Below are 16,768 nucleotides of genomic sequence, written 5' to 3' on the forward strand. Positions count from 1 at the left end.
GCTAATCATGCTAATACCACAGCACGTATGTCAATATTGCTATATTTCTGCAAATATATGATGTTAAACAAGTTATTTTTAACTACAGAGGCACATAAGAACTGGTACGTTCAGAAGAAAATATGAGGTTTCTTCATTTACGTTGCAACGTTTTGACAGCGATGACAGAATGCGTGAAGGTCGCAGACAAACTTTGTTTTGCTTAGATTTAAGCTGCAGGATCACCCAAACTGCAGTGAAGCACAAATAAAGCTCCTGATATTCGGTGGGCTAACGTGTGCAAGCATGCACAAATGCACACATCCAGGCTAATACAGTACAGTACATACTCACCAAGGGCCCCCTGGCAAATATCTGTACGTGTGGCTCCGCCCACTATAAACTGAGGATTGTTTGACAGCTCCTGCAAACATTACGCAAGCAAACAACGCATAAGAGCAACACCTCAACCAAAGTGTGCTACTGTCCCTGTCAGTCTATAACAACACACCCTGCATGCATGATTTCACAACTTTAAACATACTTATATCTGTGAGACATTTTCACTGTCAAATGAAACTAGTCTAAGTACATACAGGTATATTGTACAGGTTGGATACTATCAGTTAAGCTATGAAAATATTGTTTGAGCTTCGAGAAGGATACACAGTCCGATGAAATTATATTACTTATACAATTTAAATAACGAATTCAATGTTTCAGCTAAACAAAACTAAACTTTGCTAAAACTGATTTATTTATTTTTTTAAAGGAGGAGGTCATTTAACTCTTTAAGAGCTAAACTATCCCTAACTCTGACTTTCAAATGTTGCCTACACTGTTGGAACCGTGTTTTAATAGTTTTGCCTTGGCTTGCATGTGGGAAATTAGAGTCTACCTCATGTAATTTCTAAATCTTGATCCTCCCACTTAAATTCCTGGCCTTTCCCTCTAACAATCAGTACAACTGATAACTGTAAAAATAAATGAAAGTAAGAACCTTGTCTCAGTAATTAACACCAGAAGTTACACCTTGGTTCTCACATGGGAAATGAGAGTTTGAATCTAGCTCATGTATTTTCTCAATCTTGTTCTTATTTGATTTCCTATAGTTTATTTTCTATCCCAATCAATTAAGGTGTCAAGTTGTGCTAAATATAAAAACATGAGACTTGTCTTAGTAGTTAGAGCCCATTGTTACACCTTAGTTCTAATGTGGGAAATTAGAGTTCGAGTCTAGCTTGTGTAATTCCTTAATTGTTGTCCTCCCACTCCCTCTCAAGTATTAAAATATGCTAAAAATAATGACTATGCAGTTGTATGTAGTAACTAGCGTGCTGTTCGTATAGGCCGTGCTCTCCAACACTCACAGTGGGCCTTATCCACTGCACACCGCGTGTTTTGGAGGAGTGTGGTGCAAGCTCCTTGAAGCCCAGTGACTGAGGCACGGCGAGAAAGCAAGGGTCTTCAAACAGCCTGCCACTCTCCAAACATTCTCTCTTCAGCTCCTCGTAGTCCTGATTCAGGAATTTGACCGCATTGTCATTAGTTCCCATCCCTTCTGCCTGCAGGCGTTCCTTGTAGATACGCGTCGACACTCCTCCAATTGAATACATACTGTAGCGCACCAAAATAAGGAAGTAGTCATTTAAACAAATGCTTTAATCCAGGGCTGTCCAAACTCGGTCCTGAAGGGCCGGTGTCCTGGAGAGTTTAGCTCCAACCCCAATTAAACACATCTGAACCAGCTAATCAAGCTCTTACTAGGCATACTAGAAACTTAAAGGCAGGTGTGTTGAGGCAAGTTGGAGCTAAACTCTGCAGGACACCGGCCCTCCAGAACTGAGTTTGGGTAGCCCTGCTTTAATCCAAAGTAAATCCCATATTTTTCCAAACCCATATCCCTGAGATCCCATTCACTTTTTGTTACATGGAAAAGAGTGCACACTTCTTGGTTTGCGTTCCATGGAAGCAAGAAAGTCACACAGGTTTGGAACAACATGAGGAAGAGTCAAATATTACAGAACTGTCATTTTTAGATGAACTTTCCCTTTAAACGATTATAGCTAATGGGGTTATTGTGGGAATCGAACTAGCAACCTTCTGATTACAAGCCCAGAGCTTTAACTGCTACAACAAACCAAAAAAAAAAGCTTGAAGCTAGCACAGAAATAGCACCATCATTCGACAGCACACATTCAATGTCTTTGAGCATGTAGTGCAAAGTGCCGCTGCTAAAAGGCTTATGATGCTTGCATATGTTTGCTTATGGTCAGCCATGTTGCCAATATTAGTGCAGCAGCCTTTATGCGGCTTTTAGTCCAGCTAGCTGAGAGAAATGCCCTCTACAACAGACACTAGATTAGCACCTTACTGAGGGTGGAGAGAGGTTTACTAATGACTGGCTAATTCCATGTTGTCTTGTAATATGATCACCCATCATCTCTGCAGAAAAAATATTGCCAGTCCCTGTTTACTTACATGCACCATGATTTCAAGGATAATGTCCACGGAGGGCAGTTCTCTAAGCGTTGGCTAAAGAAAACCACATAGACCCAGCTAAGACAACTATGCATTGGACATTTAGTTAATTATCATTCCTTTCTGGAACTGCAACTACAGAAAGACAAGAGGGTGAATATACCTTAAGTTCCTTGTGTGGGCCACGGGCTTGAGGAGAAAAAGGTAATTTACAAACATATTTAACATTAGGAGAAATCAGTTCAATGCTAATTTGCTAACACAAATTCATGTTAATTCATGTTTTTTCTTGTGATGCTAACAGATGGCAATACCAATGGTATTTTGACATATACCATAGTGTATATATTCATGTATCACATTTACATGACAGTCCAAAGTACTTCAAACTACATTACCATGGTACATCTCCAAAAAAAAAATTTTTTTTTACCATGGTAGTTTATGGTACTTCTTTGTTGTCTGCATATGTGTAAATGTACAGTACATGTAACTGTCAATCTAGAGTATGAAAGGACAGCAGGTATTCTCCAAATACAGACTTTACCAAAATAATGAACTTTTAACCAGTGGACTTCTTTGAGTTGTAATGGGACAGATCATGTGGTAGGCCTACGTAAACAAAGCATTACCAACTTGTGATGTGAAATCAATAGGCCAGACAGCATCAGCACTCTAGTGTTTGTTTTAGATGATGAATGAACACGCCCTCAAAAACAGCTGCACATATTCACTCATGTTGCTTTATATAGTGTTATTACTGTAATATTTCATTCAGTTTGAGCTCATTTTTTGTTCAGTTGATCACAACCCAGACAAACCTACAAATGTTAATAATATTAATGAATGTATATTTTTGTGTTTATATATATATATATAATGCAAGTATGATGCACGCCCTAAATGCATGAATAATAGTTGATGTGCATTGTGTGTAAAATGTGGCCGCTTTGTTTACAAATTAATAAGATCATAAGATTCACAAGTACCGTTAGAAATTGAAGAAATATGCTACTTAAAATAAGAAAATTGTTTCGGCTCTTGCTGGAAATATAGGGCAGAGATTTCACACTGCGACAAATAACAGACGGATATCGCCTATAGTTAACACGGAAAAGTTCAACAACAACAAAACTTACCAGCGTTTACTTGTCACTTTTGTTATCTGCCCAGCGGGTGCGTTTTAAAATAGCGGAAAAGAGAGAAGGATGAACGGATCAGAGCAGATGAGACACAACAATCAGGGTACCGCAGTGAACGGCCACGCCCATGAGGGAGGAACTAACGAGTGATTGACAGCTGAGGGGTCAAATGAACAGCCTCTCCCAGAGCCTTAAAGGGACCGGAAATGCCGTTTTACTAAATCCAGTCGTGTACAAAAATACAAGTCAGTACAGTTTCAAAAGTGTTTAATAATGTCCTTTGAAGAGAAAACACATAATAGTGCACACACACGTTTTTATTACACAGTGGTTTCTCCTTGTTCAAGGATGCTTGCATTTGTAAACGAAAATAGTGTGGCAATGTCAAACGTAGGCTAATAAAATCATGCAACACTTTAGTAAGTAAGACAGATCAAAAGTGCAATAGACAATTTAAAAAATAAAAGTAAATACTTATTTCAAAAAATTTGACACGTAATCATAATAATTCACTCTTGAGTGGTTTGGTCTGGCAACGAGTCATCTAAATCATAGTGAAGTTCAGCCACTAAAAAGACAAAGAAAATGTGTTTAAAAAATGTAACGTATTAATTATTTAACTTTCTAAAATGTTATAGCATGACAAACCTGTTGAAAGTCCAGCTCAATGAAGCCACTTTGGTGGGGATCCAGCCTTTTGAATACCCCTGAAAATGAGAGGTACATTCACTAATGATGCTCCAGAACTACAGGGGGCCCTGACCCTACACTAGGGCCTATTATAAACAGGCCTACACAGAATCTGCAGACATTTTCTATGATGATTTTAGGGCTAAATATACTAAATTAGCCAAAATATTGAATAACTTACGGAACATCATCTCCAGACGCATGAGGCAGGCCACATAGTTATCGAAGTCAAGAGTCATGTCTGTCTCGGCGTAACGTGCTACCAGTAGCTGAAATATAGTGTTATTAAGAGTGAAACCTAGAAGAGGAAAGAGAACAAAAGTGAATATTATAATATGCCACCACAATGATTTCTGTTTGTATATGTGTGGGTATCTGAGACTCACCGGCTTCTTTCAGCGCCAAGCGCATTTCTGGAGTGCTTATGGTTCCTGAATTATCCATGTCATTCTTCTTGTAAATTCCCTGGGGTTATTATAAAATGGAGCAACATGTCATGACATTTAGAAATCATTTAAATGGATAATTGTGTTAAAGGCATCTGGTGGATCTCTTACAAGGTATCGCTGAATTTTCTTCCACAGAGTAGCGAATTCTCCCAAACCCAGTTTTCCATTCCCACTGTCCTGAGATGCAGTTAAGGGAAATTTACAACTCAAAAACACACCAGATTCCTGTAATTCCCGGCTCAAGCACATACGTCACGTTAACACAAACAGCAAAACGTTAGCAGTTGCAGCTGAGAGGATACATCCATGAGGTTCACCATGATACGACACGTCTCCAAACTGAAGCCGTCTGTCTTTATGTCAGTTCCTACAAAAGAACACATCAAGCCTTTCCTCAGACTCAGACTCCTCCTTAGATCTCGAGCGGAAACTAAAGGATGCAAGAGTACTTACGTTTCGCGATGATTTTGTTTAAGATAGTTGTGAGCTCTGTGGCTGAGATTTCCATGTCCTATAGAGAGAAGTATGCATCAGTTGCTCTGCTTTTCAAAAGATATAAGTGTTTACTGCATAACAAGTCGTCACTACTTACAGCTCCAGCAAGTTTTACGAACATGCCTCTGAATCCAGAATCAACTTCGTCGTCTGAGACAGACTCCTGGAAACAAGAGGAAGTACAGTTAAAAAAAATGCTCCAGGTTCAATAAGACCTTTTGGCAATATGTTGATTACCACCAAAACTAATATTATTATTATTTATTCATGAATTATTATTAGTAGTAGTCATTGTTATTATTATTATATTTATTCTTAATATTATAAAAAAATATTTCTAATTAAATTTATTTAGAAATTCAGCATTAATAATTTGTAGCAGTGAAAAATTCTCATAAAACATGTATGCATTTAATTGAGGTCAATCATTTCTATATCCGACAAGACATGCGCATAAACTGTGGAAATGTGTGGAAACGCATTCACCAAATAAATTTCTCGATGCAAAACAAAAAACTCAAGTGTCTTTGCCTCAACAGATCATGTGATCGGATAAGTGGAAAAGAAACTTCGTTCATTTTTAGTTTTGTACTTTGCACCAGTTTCCTAGGAGGTGCTGATTTTGTTCTCTTGAACACATGGGATGGAAATAGTGTTTTATTCGCAAATGTTTTGTGTGATATTCCAATTTTCTGCTGTTGACTTTTAAGAGCTTTGCAATCGTGAGAGTTGCTTACATCAGGTAATTCAGCATCCACAGGGTCATCACATGGTCTAGGAGTAAACATAAGATTATGCAATCAAATTCAGAATCAAGTATACAAAATAAAAATATATACAGTCATACTGGCATATAGGTGAGATACGTTACAGTGTTTCGGTCTGTTTTTCGGAAAAGACGCGCAGGCAAAAGTCTCCATCCTGGTTGGCTTCGAAGGTGGACGGGACAACGAGGTACTCTCCTGGCGGCAGCTTGAAGCGCGTGCAGACCTCCCTCAGGTTAACGAAAGTCTCAGAGCGAGCTTTCTGTGCGTGCGTCAGGAAGAAGTTCTTATCGAGGTGTACGTCGCGCTGACCGTGAAACTGACGGAGACAATGGCCAATCAGTGAGCCAGAAATGCTGCGGTTAATGGTATGATTGGTCAAAAGAAATGCCACGCCCCTCTTTGTAGTTAAACTCTTACCTGCGAAGGTAACTGTGGAAACAAACAAAAAGAAAATGTTGATTTGAAGTTATAGATATGTTGTCTGGAGTCTGGAATTATGTTAATTTCTTCTCCATACATCATAATCACGTTTAGATGCTCCTTGTGTCTCCACCTACCTCATAAATAGCAAAGCCGATAGTATGCATGTCCTCTCCCGCTTTCCTCAGACGGCGGCGGTTCTTCTGGATCAAACCCACCACGAAACTGCAGCCCACCTCATTATCATCCGGATCGTCATCTTCATCATTCAGCTTAATCACATACTGAGGATTCATCCAGAATGTGTCTGAGGAATGAATGAATGGATGCCATCAGCAAGATTTTGAAACAAACCATAACTTCATAACACCAAGATGTGTTATTGTAAATTATAATCTGCATAACTACAATGGAAACGTATTTACTGAATAAATTACATGATGCGCAATAATAAGCTCAATGAATGGATGGTAGCCGTCAGCAATATTATTAAACAAACTTTGTAACCCCTAGATGCAAATAAAATCATAAATGCGCTTAAAAAAACGTATGCACTTAATTGAGCAAAAATTTTCTTTCCGATAAGAAGATATGCGCATAAACTATAATCTAAACACTTTTACCAAATAAATTATTTGATGCACAACAAAAAAAAACTTAAAGAATGGATGCAGCCATCAGCAATATTACAAACCAAACCAAACCAAACACTCTTTGAAACGCTAAGATGCGAATAAAATATTGAAATGCACATAAATAAAGTGTATTCCCTCAATGGAGAAAGGTCATTTTTCTATCCGATAAGAAAACATGCATAAGTTACACTGGAAATAATTTTACCACATACATTTTTTGATGCGCAACAAAAAACTCAATGAATGGACATAGCCATCAGCAATATTATTAAACCAGACCAACCAAACTTTGTAACGTTAAAATTCAGATAGACTCTTGAAATGCAAATAAATAAAATATTTGCACTCAGTGTAGAAAGATCGTTTTTCTATCCAATAAGAAGACGCGTAAACTACATTGGAAACACATTGACCGAATAAATTTCTTGATGCGCGTCAAAAAATCTCAATGAATGGATGTTGCCGCCAACAATATTATTAAACAAGCCAAATGAACTTTGTAATGCTAAAATTCAGATAAAATATTAAAATGCGAATTAAAAAACGTATTCACTCAATTGAGGTGGATAATTTTTCTATTCGGTAAGAAGACATGCGTATGAACTACGATGGAAACTCATTTACTTAATAAATTACACAATGCGCAACAAAAAACTTCACGAATGGATGCAGCCATCAGCAACATTATTAAACAAACCAAACCAACTAAACTTAATAGTGCTAAGATACGGATACATATGCACTCAGTTAGGGCCTTTGTAGTGCTGATGTACAGATAAAATCCGTATCCATAAACTACGATGGAAACACATTTACCTGGACATTTCTTGAAACTCAATGAATGGATGCAGTCCTCAGCAATATTTTTAAACAAACCAAACCAACCGAACTTAGTCCATGTGAATTAATTTTTCTACTGAAATGAAGCAATTAAAAAAAATGCTTGATGTGTGTTTGTGTTTTTTTTGTGCTCACAAGGGTTGTTTCTGCAACCCCCAGCGGTGGAGCCTTTCCTCCATGTGCCAAATTATTTGATGCACAACAAAAAAAAACTTAAAGAATGGATGCAGCCATCAGCAATATTACAAACCAAACCAAACCAAACACTCTTTGAAACGCTAAGATGCGAATAAAATATTGAAATGCACATAAATAAAGTGTATTCCCTCAATGGAGAAAGGTCATTTTTCTATCCGATAAGAAAACATGCATAAGTTACACTGGAAATAATTTTACCACATACATTTTTTGATGCGCAACAAAAAACTCAATGAATGGACATAGCCATCAGCAATATTATTAAACCAGACCAACCAAACTTTGTAACGTTAAAATTCAGATAGAATCTTGAAATGCAAATAAATAAAATATTTGCACTCAGTGTAGAAAGATCGTTTTTCTATCCAATAAGAAGACGCGTAAACTACATTGGAAACACATTGACCGAATAAATTTCTTGATGCGCGTCAAAAAACTCAATGAATGGATGTTGCCGCCAACAATATTATTAAACAAGCCAAATGAACTTTGTAATGCTAAAATTCAGATAAAATATTAAAATGCGAATTAAAAAACGTATTCACTCAATTGAGGTGGATAATTTTTCTATTCGGTAAGAAGACATGCGTATGAACTACGATGGAAACTCATTTACTTAATAAATTACACAATGCGCAACAAAAAACTTCACGAATGGATGCAGCCATCAGCAACATTATTAAACAAACCAAACCAACTAAACTTAATAGTGCTAAGATACGGATACATATGCACTCAGTTAGGGCCTTTGTAGTGCTGATGTACAGATAAAATCCGTATCCATAAACTACGATGGAAACACATTTACCTGGACATTTCTTGAAACTCAATGAATGGATGCAGTCCTCAGCAATATTTTTAAACAAACCAAACCAACCGAACTTAGTCCATGTGAATTAATTTTTCTACTGAAATGAAGCAATTAAAAAAAATGCTCGATGTGTGTTTGTGTTTTTTTTGTGCTCACAAGGGTTGTTTCTGCAACCCCCAGCGGTGGAGCCTTTCCTCCATGTGCCGTCGTGGTTGGACACGGCCCAGTATTTAATCGAATCGCTGGTGATGGCGTCCGGGGTCAGAGTGCAGATCTCTATACGAGAGTAATGGCTAAGGAACTCTGAGAATGACATCCTGAACAGACAGAGAATACATATTGAATTTAAAATTCAAGTATCTAGATTACAGTTGCACTAAATCTAGATCCATAGATAAACAAGTTCGGGAACTGCACCAGAATTCTCCATCCTCAGCGTTGGCGTTCGGCCGCTCTGAAGCAGTAATACTGTTCCATTCGGATGAACTAAAGGAACGAAAAAGATAACCATCAGCAGTTCAGTGATGCTATCATTTCCAAATCAATGTCCATTAAAACTATGAATTCAACAGAATTCACACAGGCCATATCGTATACTTTTGTCCACAGTCAGAATGTTCCAAATAGTCAAGCGCATTTTACTCTTAAAATTTAACTTTTATTTGTACTGTACCTTTAAGACTTGTATATGTGAATGACCTTACTTATTATTGACTCAGTTAGTATTGATTTCAATAATTTTAATATGTACCAACATTTGACAAAAACTACCTCCTGAAATAATATTGAATAAACATTGGATTTCATTCATTAATAACTGTGTGGATTTTTTATTTGAGTATGTGATTTAATTGATATGTGTGGTTTCAGTTGTTACTAAATTTTTTCATAAATTTAGAATAATAGTTTTCTATGTTATTGATGAATCATGATTTGTTCTTGGAAACGTTCATATTCAGATTTCACGAACAAATTCATGCATACTCGTTGTTAGTAAATGAGACCCACTGCTGTTGCCCCACTGTTTATCATCAGATTGTTTTAATTAAAATGATTGCATCAGACATTTTTTCTCATCTTGTTATTAACAAAATCCAAAAACCCTTCATCAACAACCATTTTAATCCTAAAGCCAATATTGCATGGTTGCTACCTTATAATTTCTGAATAACAGTTTTTTGCTATTTCAGTTATATTTAGAACTTATATTGTATCTCTGGTGCTGGCGGTAATGAAACCGTACCTATCACTCCAGGCTCCGGTCCACTCCACCTGCCCCCAAGGGTTACGCATACGAACCAGCTTCTCCTTGCGGCCACGATAGTTCACCTAAGACAAAGCACAATGTACTCTAATGCTAAAATGCATTATATTATTGAAAAAAGAGGTCTGCCAATAACTCTATTCATACCTCGGTCACCCCCGTTAGAGAGTAAGCGTGGCCTTTCACCAGCTTCTGGCGGGTGACGGCTTCTGAATCAGCAGCACTAGTAATCTACATCACAGAATTAAAAATAAAACAGGGCTATCTGAAAATGGGCGGGGCTTGTGACCCAAAAGGGATTGCTGATTGGTCAATAATAATAATTATGCAATTCCAACTTCAATTCAAATACAGGCAGAGGAATCTCACGTCGATGGAGCAGCCCAGCAAAGCTCCAGCCTCCAAGGCTTTCTGGATGATCTGAAACATGTTGGACGGCGCTTTACTCAGCTCGTAGCTCTCAGCGATGCCTCCAGTGAAATCTTCAAAACCCTCACTGGTGGAGCCTCCATTGCATAGAATTGTCCAATCGGCAAATATATTAATATAGTAAATTGAAAGTTTTTAAAATTCTACAAATTAAAAATTATAAATACTGAACTCATTAAAACTGAATTTGTTGCCACAATTCTGAAAAAGAAAAAAAAATGATTGTGGGTAATAATTCAAATCAGTTGACAGCCCTAAAGAAAACAAAGGATTATACTATTGTTTGTTCTTAGAAAGCATGTTCCAAGAATAAGCTGACTTTCTGGTTGAAGCAGTTCTAACATAACTGCTGTGAATACACAGAAAAAGACAAAAGAAAACAAGAAACAACACACACAAACACTAACTTAGCATAGGCCTTCTCCAGCAGGGCGCTCCAGAACTCGTTTCCCTCGGCAGAGTGAACAAAAACCAGCTCGCCATCTTTCACCGGCAGCCGGTCATCAATGACAACATCCACCCACTCACCAAACTGCCAGAACTAAAAGATGGAGGTAAAGTGTACAGATTCACATTATCTATTCAGTCTCAAAAAGTGTGTCAAACTGCAATGACACCCATATATAAAATGTAAAACATTATAGAGTCAAACTCTGCATTAAGAGCAGCAAGCAAAATGCACCAAAAAGGTTTTTTTTGGACGCCTATACTATACCACCTATACTTTTTTACTTTTTTTTAAAAACTTTTTTAGATTTTTTTCATATGTTTTTAGACATATACTAAGATATTACTAAATTTATGTTTTTGAAAGAAGTAACTTTTGCTCACCAAGGCTGCATTTATTTGATCAAAAATACAGTAAAAACAGTAATATTGTGAAATATTTTTTACAATTTAAAGTAACGTTTTTTTATATATAATGTGTCTTAATATATAATTTATTCTTGTGATGCAAAGCTGAATTTTCAGCATCATTACTCCATTCTTCTGTGTCACATGATCCTTCAGAAATCAGTCTAATATGCTGAGTTTTTGCTCAAGAATTTTTTTTTTATTAACACCAATGTTGAAAGCAGTTGTGCTGCCTCATATTCTTTGATAACCATGATACTTTTTCAGGATTATTTGCTGAATAGAAAACCTTTTCTAACATTATAAGTGTCTTTAATGTCCCTTTTGATCGATTTAATACATCTTTACTGAATAAAAGCTTGAAATTGCTTAATAATTCATTTCTTACTGACTCTTTTACTGAAATTTTGAATGATAATATATATGGTAATTCCATGTTTTTGGTTATGTACTACAGTACTACTATATTTTCCTTAGGTACTGTATTACCACATTGTTTTTATATAGTACCATGATTTTTTTTTGGACATTAACTATGTATTTACATGATTTTTTGAACCTACACTATGGTATTACAATTATTTTTATTTATGAAAATGTACCATAGTATTACCATGTTTGTTCGTCATGGCAATACCATGTTTTCTGGACATTTACTACCATGGTATCACAATAGTATTCTTTAAAATAGCTTGGAGTAGCATGTAAACATAATGGTATATGAATATAGTTTCCATGGTATGTACACAAAGTAAATACCATCAATGCACCATGGTACCACCACAGTATTTTTAAGGAGTGTTCTATATTTTTGAATACTAATATAATTATAAAAGCACTGAGCAACAAACCACTTCACAAAAATAATGTCCATGTTGGTCATCAGCATGCTAACACTATAATGCAAAGTTCCACATTTAATGTAACAGTGTAACTTGCAGACACCTGGAAATGGAAGATTCCAGCATAATTGTCACCAAAACCCTGTCCAGCAGGCACCACTCGTGCCAGAACTTCCTCATTCAGGGTCAGAGAAGCAATGGCAGCTAGCAGCCAGCAGTCACCTGAGAGACGGCGAGACAGGAAGTGAGACTGTGACTATGTTTACAACCGCTCTGTGGTCTGTAGCTGAAACAGCCACATATAGGCCTGCATTCACTCAAATCTTCAATAGATATGGAAATTAAATTACATATACTTGCATTTGGATTGCAAAATTAAACTTTGACAGCCGTTTGTAATGTTTGACATTCAAAACGCCTGCAGACAAGCAAGAACAGGCACAGTTCGAGGGACGCAAATTAAACTCAGCCAATGAACTCCATTGTGGTTTTCGTGTCACGCCAAGTGTTGAGCTGCAAATCTAAGAAAGCAGATGCGTGTAGAAAATGCTGAGACTTGAATCTGCCCTCCTCAAAAGACAACAGGCTGCTTTTCCTGCAGTCTGCCACATGTATCGCATTAAGTGTACGTGTATGTTTCTAATGCAAGACTTTACAGGAGAAATACAGCCAAGTTCTTCTCTCTTTAACTGCAGCCTTTAATAACAAAAGCGGTTGTGTGCAAAACCCCTCTGGCTAGTTTCTAGCTTTTGGATGGTTTGTATTATGTGTTTGGCTCAGCCATTCAGTCAGCGGTAAACACAACAACAGGAAGGAATGGGGCAAAAGAAAGTGAGATTATGTATTGAAGGAGAGGGTAAAGTTACAAAAATTACTAGTGTCGAATATAAACTAACTGATGAGATACAAAATAGAGATAGAAGTTGGGTGCTCCAAGTCCTCCAAACTGTTTAAGCTTTTGGAAAGTGTATCAAGATAGATTAGATAGATAGATAGATAGATAGATAGATAGATAGATAGATAGATAGATATTGATTTTTTACCAGTAGTTTAATCAGCTTTTATTTTTTTATTTAAAAAAATAATAATTTATTAAATTTTGTTGTATAATTTTTAATTATAATTGTTTTTAAATTAAATGTAACTTATATTTGTTTATTTATTTCATTTTAGTTTTAGTCATTTTAGTATTTCAGCTTTTTTATTTCAGTTAGTTGGCAACATTTCTATTTTGCATTTTTTCTTTTCTTTTCCATCTAATATTTCTGTTTTATTTTCATCTTATTTCAGTTTGAGAAAACACTCTTTTTTTTTTAAGTTTTAGTTTGAGTTAACAATAACCACACTGGAATGAGCGCTATGTTAAAAGCATCCTTCAAATCCTGACCCACCCTTATTCGAGGAATTACATTGTGTGTGTTTGCTTGTTCACAATGTTCACAATGAACTTAACTGATTGTTAAAGCTTCGTAGAATTAATAATGGGCCTCACCAGAGTTAATGTGCATTATGCAATCGAATTGGTTTATCAAAGTAGTGAGTAAAGTAACACGTAAATTAACACCATCATTATACATCCAAGAAACAAATCAATTCAGTGGAATCCAGTTTTACTCCTTTTTTCAGTCTATTCACACCAAAAATATAACATTCAGGTATAAATGCACTTATGCCACTTTAAAACCCCCATTTTTATAGTTAAAGCCTATTTGTTGTTGTTTAAAAACTATATTGGTGGCTTAAATACAGGTTTAGATCCCAAAACGGCACTGCTGAAGTAAACATTTTTTAAGATAAGCAAGGACAGCGTCCCAGTCAGATGATGGTGCAAATGTTTACTTTCCATTCAAAGTAATGATGTAAATAATTAGTTGCCTTTTATAATGAATCATGCAATGAAGCACATTTTATGTTACCTGACAGAACATTTTTCACAGTGTGCTATTATAAGCTAATTTTCTGGTTGAGGCAGTTAAAACGTTTAGCACACAGTATTGACTTACAGGTATCCTGTGTTTAAAGAATTAAGAAGAGGAGAGCGAGAGAGATCTGTGATTCAGTGTGTGAAATGAACAGGTTCTTCAGTTTTAGTCAAACCAGGAGGATTAACAAAGAATCTCAACATTTGTTTCATGCAGGTGGATGAATGATTTTAATCTTTTACCTAGAGCTCCTTGACAGATATCTGTCCGTGTAGCTCCACCGACGATGAATTGTGGTTTTGAGCACAGCTCCTGCAAAAGACACCAACAACACCCTGTTTGAAATGCAGGATCAGGCTAATAATGTAATCAGACACAAAACACTGAGATAGCATGTGGGTTCACATACCAAGATAATCATAAAATATATTTACTTATTAAAATGACAGCTGCTATTCTGACCACCTGGTGAAACTGAATATACAGAACGTATAGTGGGTCTGTCTATGAGAAATCGTAGTCATGGGTTTCAAACCCACCAAAGTTCAGATGCTTGAGAACGAACAGAAATCGGCTCGAGTAACCATACGCTGGTCGAGCTATAGGATCATTCTCTGACGGAACACTGACAAAACATTATATAGGCCTAGACAAAATACAGATCTACATAACACAAATATATGGCAAAAACTTTAGTACGTTGCTTGATTCTAAGACCGCGCGAGCTGAACCCTATATAGCCTAATTCTTGTTTCCAGAAGAGCTTTTTTTTTTTTTTAAGTTGGACTGTTTTGCTACGTAAAACGCAATGCTCGTGACACGACCCTAAAAAAGCAGTTTTCAGTTTGACGCATATGTAGCCATACAGAAGCAATTCAATCTGCAAACAGAACGCAAGACTTGCGCAAAGAAAGATGTACGAAAACACCCTCGTTCATAAAGAAATGGATTGTAACGGTCTAACATTAACGCAACATACACATAGAAAGTGCACGATTTCCCGTTTAATCATTACCAATGAACGAATGAAGCCTTTAATAGTAAAGCTTCTGATACTGAAACCATACCCCTGCTCTTTTCCATGCTATTCCTCTGCTTTTGTGCGAGCTGGGTCCGAGTTCTTTAAAGCCCAGGGATTCTTTCACCGCCACCAACGCATTTGCCTTAATATTCTCTCTGAGTTTCCATGTTCCCTTACGAATATTAACCGTGGTTTTACTACGAAAAAAAAAAAATCATGGTTCTTGTAGCCATGGTAACCACAAATTATCCATGGGATTTGTTACTTCAAATAATAATTAACAAAGTAATCAGATTTTTTAAAGACAGACCTAAGCGAACAACAGCCTTTAAAATGACTTAAAATGCATTATATAAAAAACAATGAGGCAATAATGATTGGTTAATTAATAATAATCATATGGTTTCATTGAACAACACTGTTAAAATGGGCTACATAATGTAGTACAAAATAAATAAACAATTTACAATTTCACCGCCACCAACGCATTTGCCTTAATATTCTCTCTGAGTTTCCATGTTCCCTTACGAATATTAACCGTGGTTTTACTACGAAAAAAAAATCATGGTTCTTGTAGCCATGGTAACCATAAATTATCCATGGGATTTGTTACTTCAAATAATAATTAACAAAGAAGTAATCCGATTTTTTAAAGACAGACCTAAGCGAACAACAGCCTTTAAAATGACTTAAAATGCATTATATAAAAAACAATGAGGCAATAATGATTGGTTAATTAATAATAATCATATGGTTTCATTGAACAACACTGTTAAAATGGGCTACATAATGTAGTACAAAATAAATAAACAATTTACAGATGCCTGCAAAGGGTGCCAAAGGCCTGGTAATTGCTGCTGTTACACTTACAGGACTATCAAATCCTTGTTTAATATTGACCAAACATTTAATTCAATATCCACTTAATCTTTAAAGGGGTCATATGATGTTGCTAAAAAAGAACATTATGTGTATTTGGTGTAATGAAATGTGTTTATGCGGTTTAAGGTTCAAAAAACACATTATTTTCCACATACTGTACATTATTGTTTCTCCTTCTATGCCCCGCCTTCTGAAACGCCTTGATTTTTACAAAGCTCATAGGTCTGAAAAGTAAGGTGTGTTCTGATTGGCCAGCTATCCAGTGCGTTGTGATTGGCCGAATACCTCAAGCGTGAGACGGAAATGATACGCCCCTCACCATACTGTGATGCCGTGTCCGGCCGGAGCGACGAGATAAAACATTACAACCCATTATAAACGAGGCATTTGTTGCATCCAGTGGAAACATAATTATGGATTATAATGACTTATACTGTCTTTTTACGCATTGCGTTGCATCGCGCCGCATAAACATAAAACCCTGTCTGCATTTGTGATCGGAGAAATGACAAACAACAAGCGCTACTCTACACTGCTCAAAACTCACGTTTGAATCGTCAGTGACCAATTCTTTAAATATAAAAAACGTACTGCATTGTAGTCTAATCTACCAGGATCAGGAAACAGTCCTCCATAAAATGCGCTG

At 36.5% G+C, this 16,768-nt stretch overlaps 1 protein-coding gene and 1 long non-coding RNA gene across 3 annotated transcripts in view; both read right to left on the reverse strand.

The window, feature by feature from the left end:
- Positions 1-279: 279 nt before the first annotated feature.
- On the reverse strand, positions 280-3,776 carry LOC107569127 (uncharacterized). Of its 2 annotated transcripts, XR_001606868.1 has the most exons (4): positions 3,600-3,776; positions 2,624-2,649; positions 1,350-1,596; positions 280-403 (listed from the first exon to the last, which is right to left on the reverse strand). It is a non-coding gene; the product is annotated as an uncharacterized lncRNA (long non-coding RNA). The 2 variants fall into 2 exon arrangements; XR_001606867.1 differs by lacking the exon at positions 2,624-2,649 and having other exon boundaries at positions 282-403; positions 3,600-3,775.
- A 76-nt stretch (positions 3,777-3,852) lies between these two features.
- Positions 3,853-16,768, reverse strand: part of LOC107569122 (calpain-2 catalytic subunit-like) — a 14,499-nt gene continuing 1,583 nt past the window's right edge. The window contains exons 2-22 of the mRNA XM_016255120.1: positions 15,287-15,437; positions 14,462-14,531; positions 12,401-12,519; positions 10,977-11,141; positions 10,541-10,693; positions 10,319-10,402; positions 10,151-10,236; positions 9,325-9,393; positions 9,064-9,224; positions 6,561-6,730; positions 6,421-6,432; positions 6,108-6,319; positions 5,974-6,010; positions 5,334-5,399; positions 5,195-5,252; positions 5,044-5,108; positions 4,850-4,918; positions 4,679-4,757; positions 4,474-4,590; positions 4,251-4,309; positions 3,853-4,170 (exon numbers count right to left, since the gene is read on the reverse strand). Coding sequence (XP_016110606.1) covers positions 4,147-4,170; positions 4,251-4,309; positions 4,474-4,590; positions 4,679-4,757; positions 4,850-4,918; positions 5,044-5,108; positions 5,195-5,252; positions 5,334-5,399; positions 5,974-6,010; positions 6,108-6,319; positions 6,421-6,432; positions 6,561-6,730; positions 9,064-9,224; positions 9,325-9,393; positions 10,151-10,236; positions 10,319-10,402; positions 10,541-10,693; positions 10,977-11,141; positions 12,401-12,519; positions 14,462-14,531; positions 15,287-15,437 — 2,026 coding nt within the window. The 3' untranslated portion in view covers positions 3,853-4,146. The remainder of the gene's footprint in view (positions 4,171-4,250; positions 4,310-4,473; positions 4,591-4,678; positions 4,758-4,849; positions 4,919-5,043; positions 5,109-5,194; positions 5,253-5,333; positions 5,400-5,973; positions 6,011-6,107; positions 6,320-6,420; positions 6,433-6,560; positions 6,731-9,063; positions 9,225-9,324; positions 9,394-10,150; positions 10,237-10,318; positions 10,403-10,540; positions 10,694-10,976; positions 11,142-12,400; positions 12,520-14,461; positions 14,532-15,286; positions 15,438-16,768) is intronic.

This window comes from Sinocyclocheilus grahami, unplaced genomic scaffold (genome assembly GCF_001515645.1).
Source record: "Sinocyclocheilus grahami isolate Dianchi unplaced genomic scaffold, SAMN03320097.WGS_v1.1 scaffold1314.1, whole genome shotgun sequence".
Classification (NCBI taxonomy): Eukaryota; Metazoa; Chordata; class Actinopteri; order Cypriniformes; family Cyprinidae; genus Sinocyclocheilus; species Sinocyclocheilus grahami.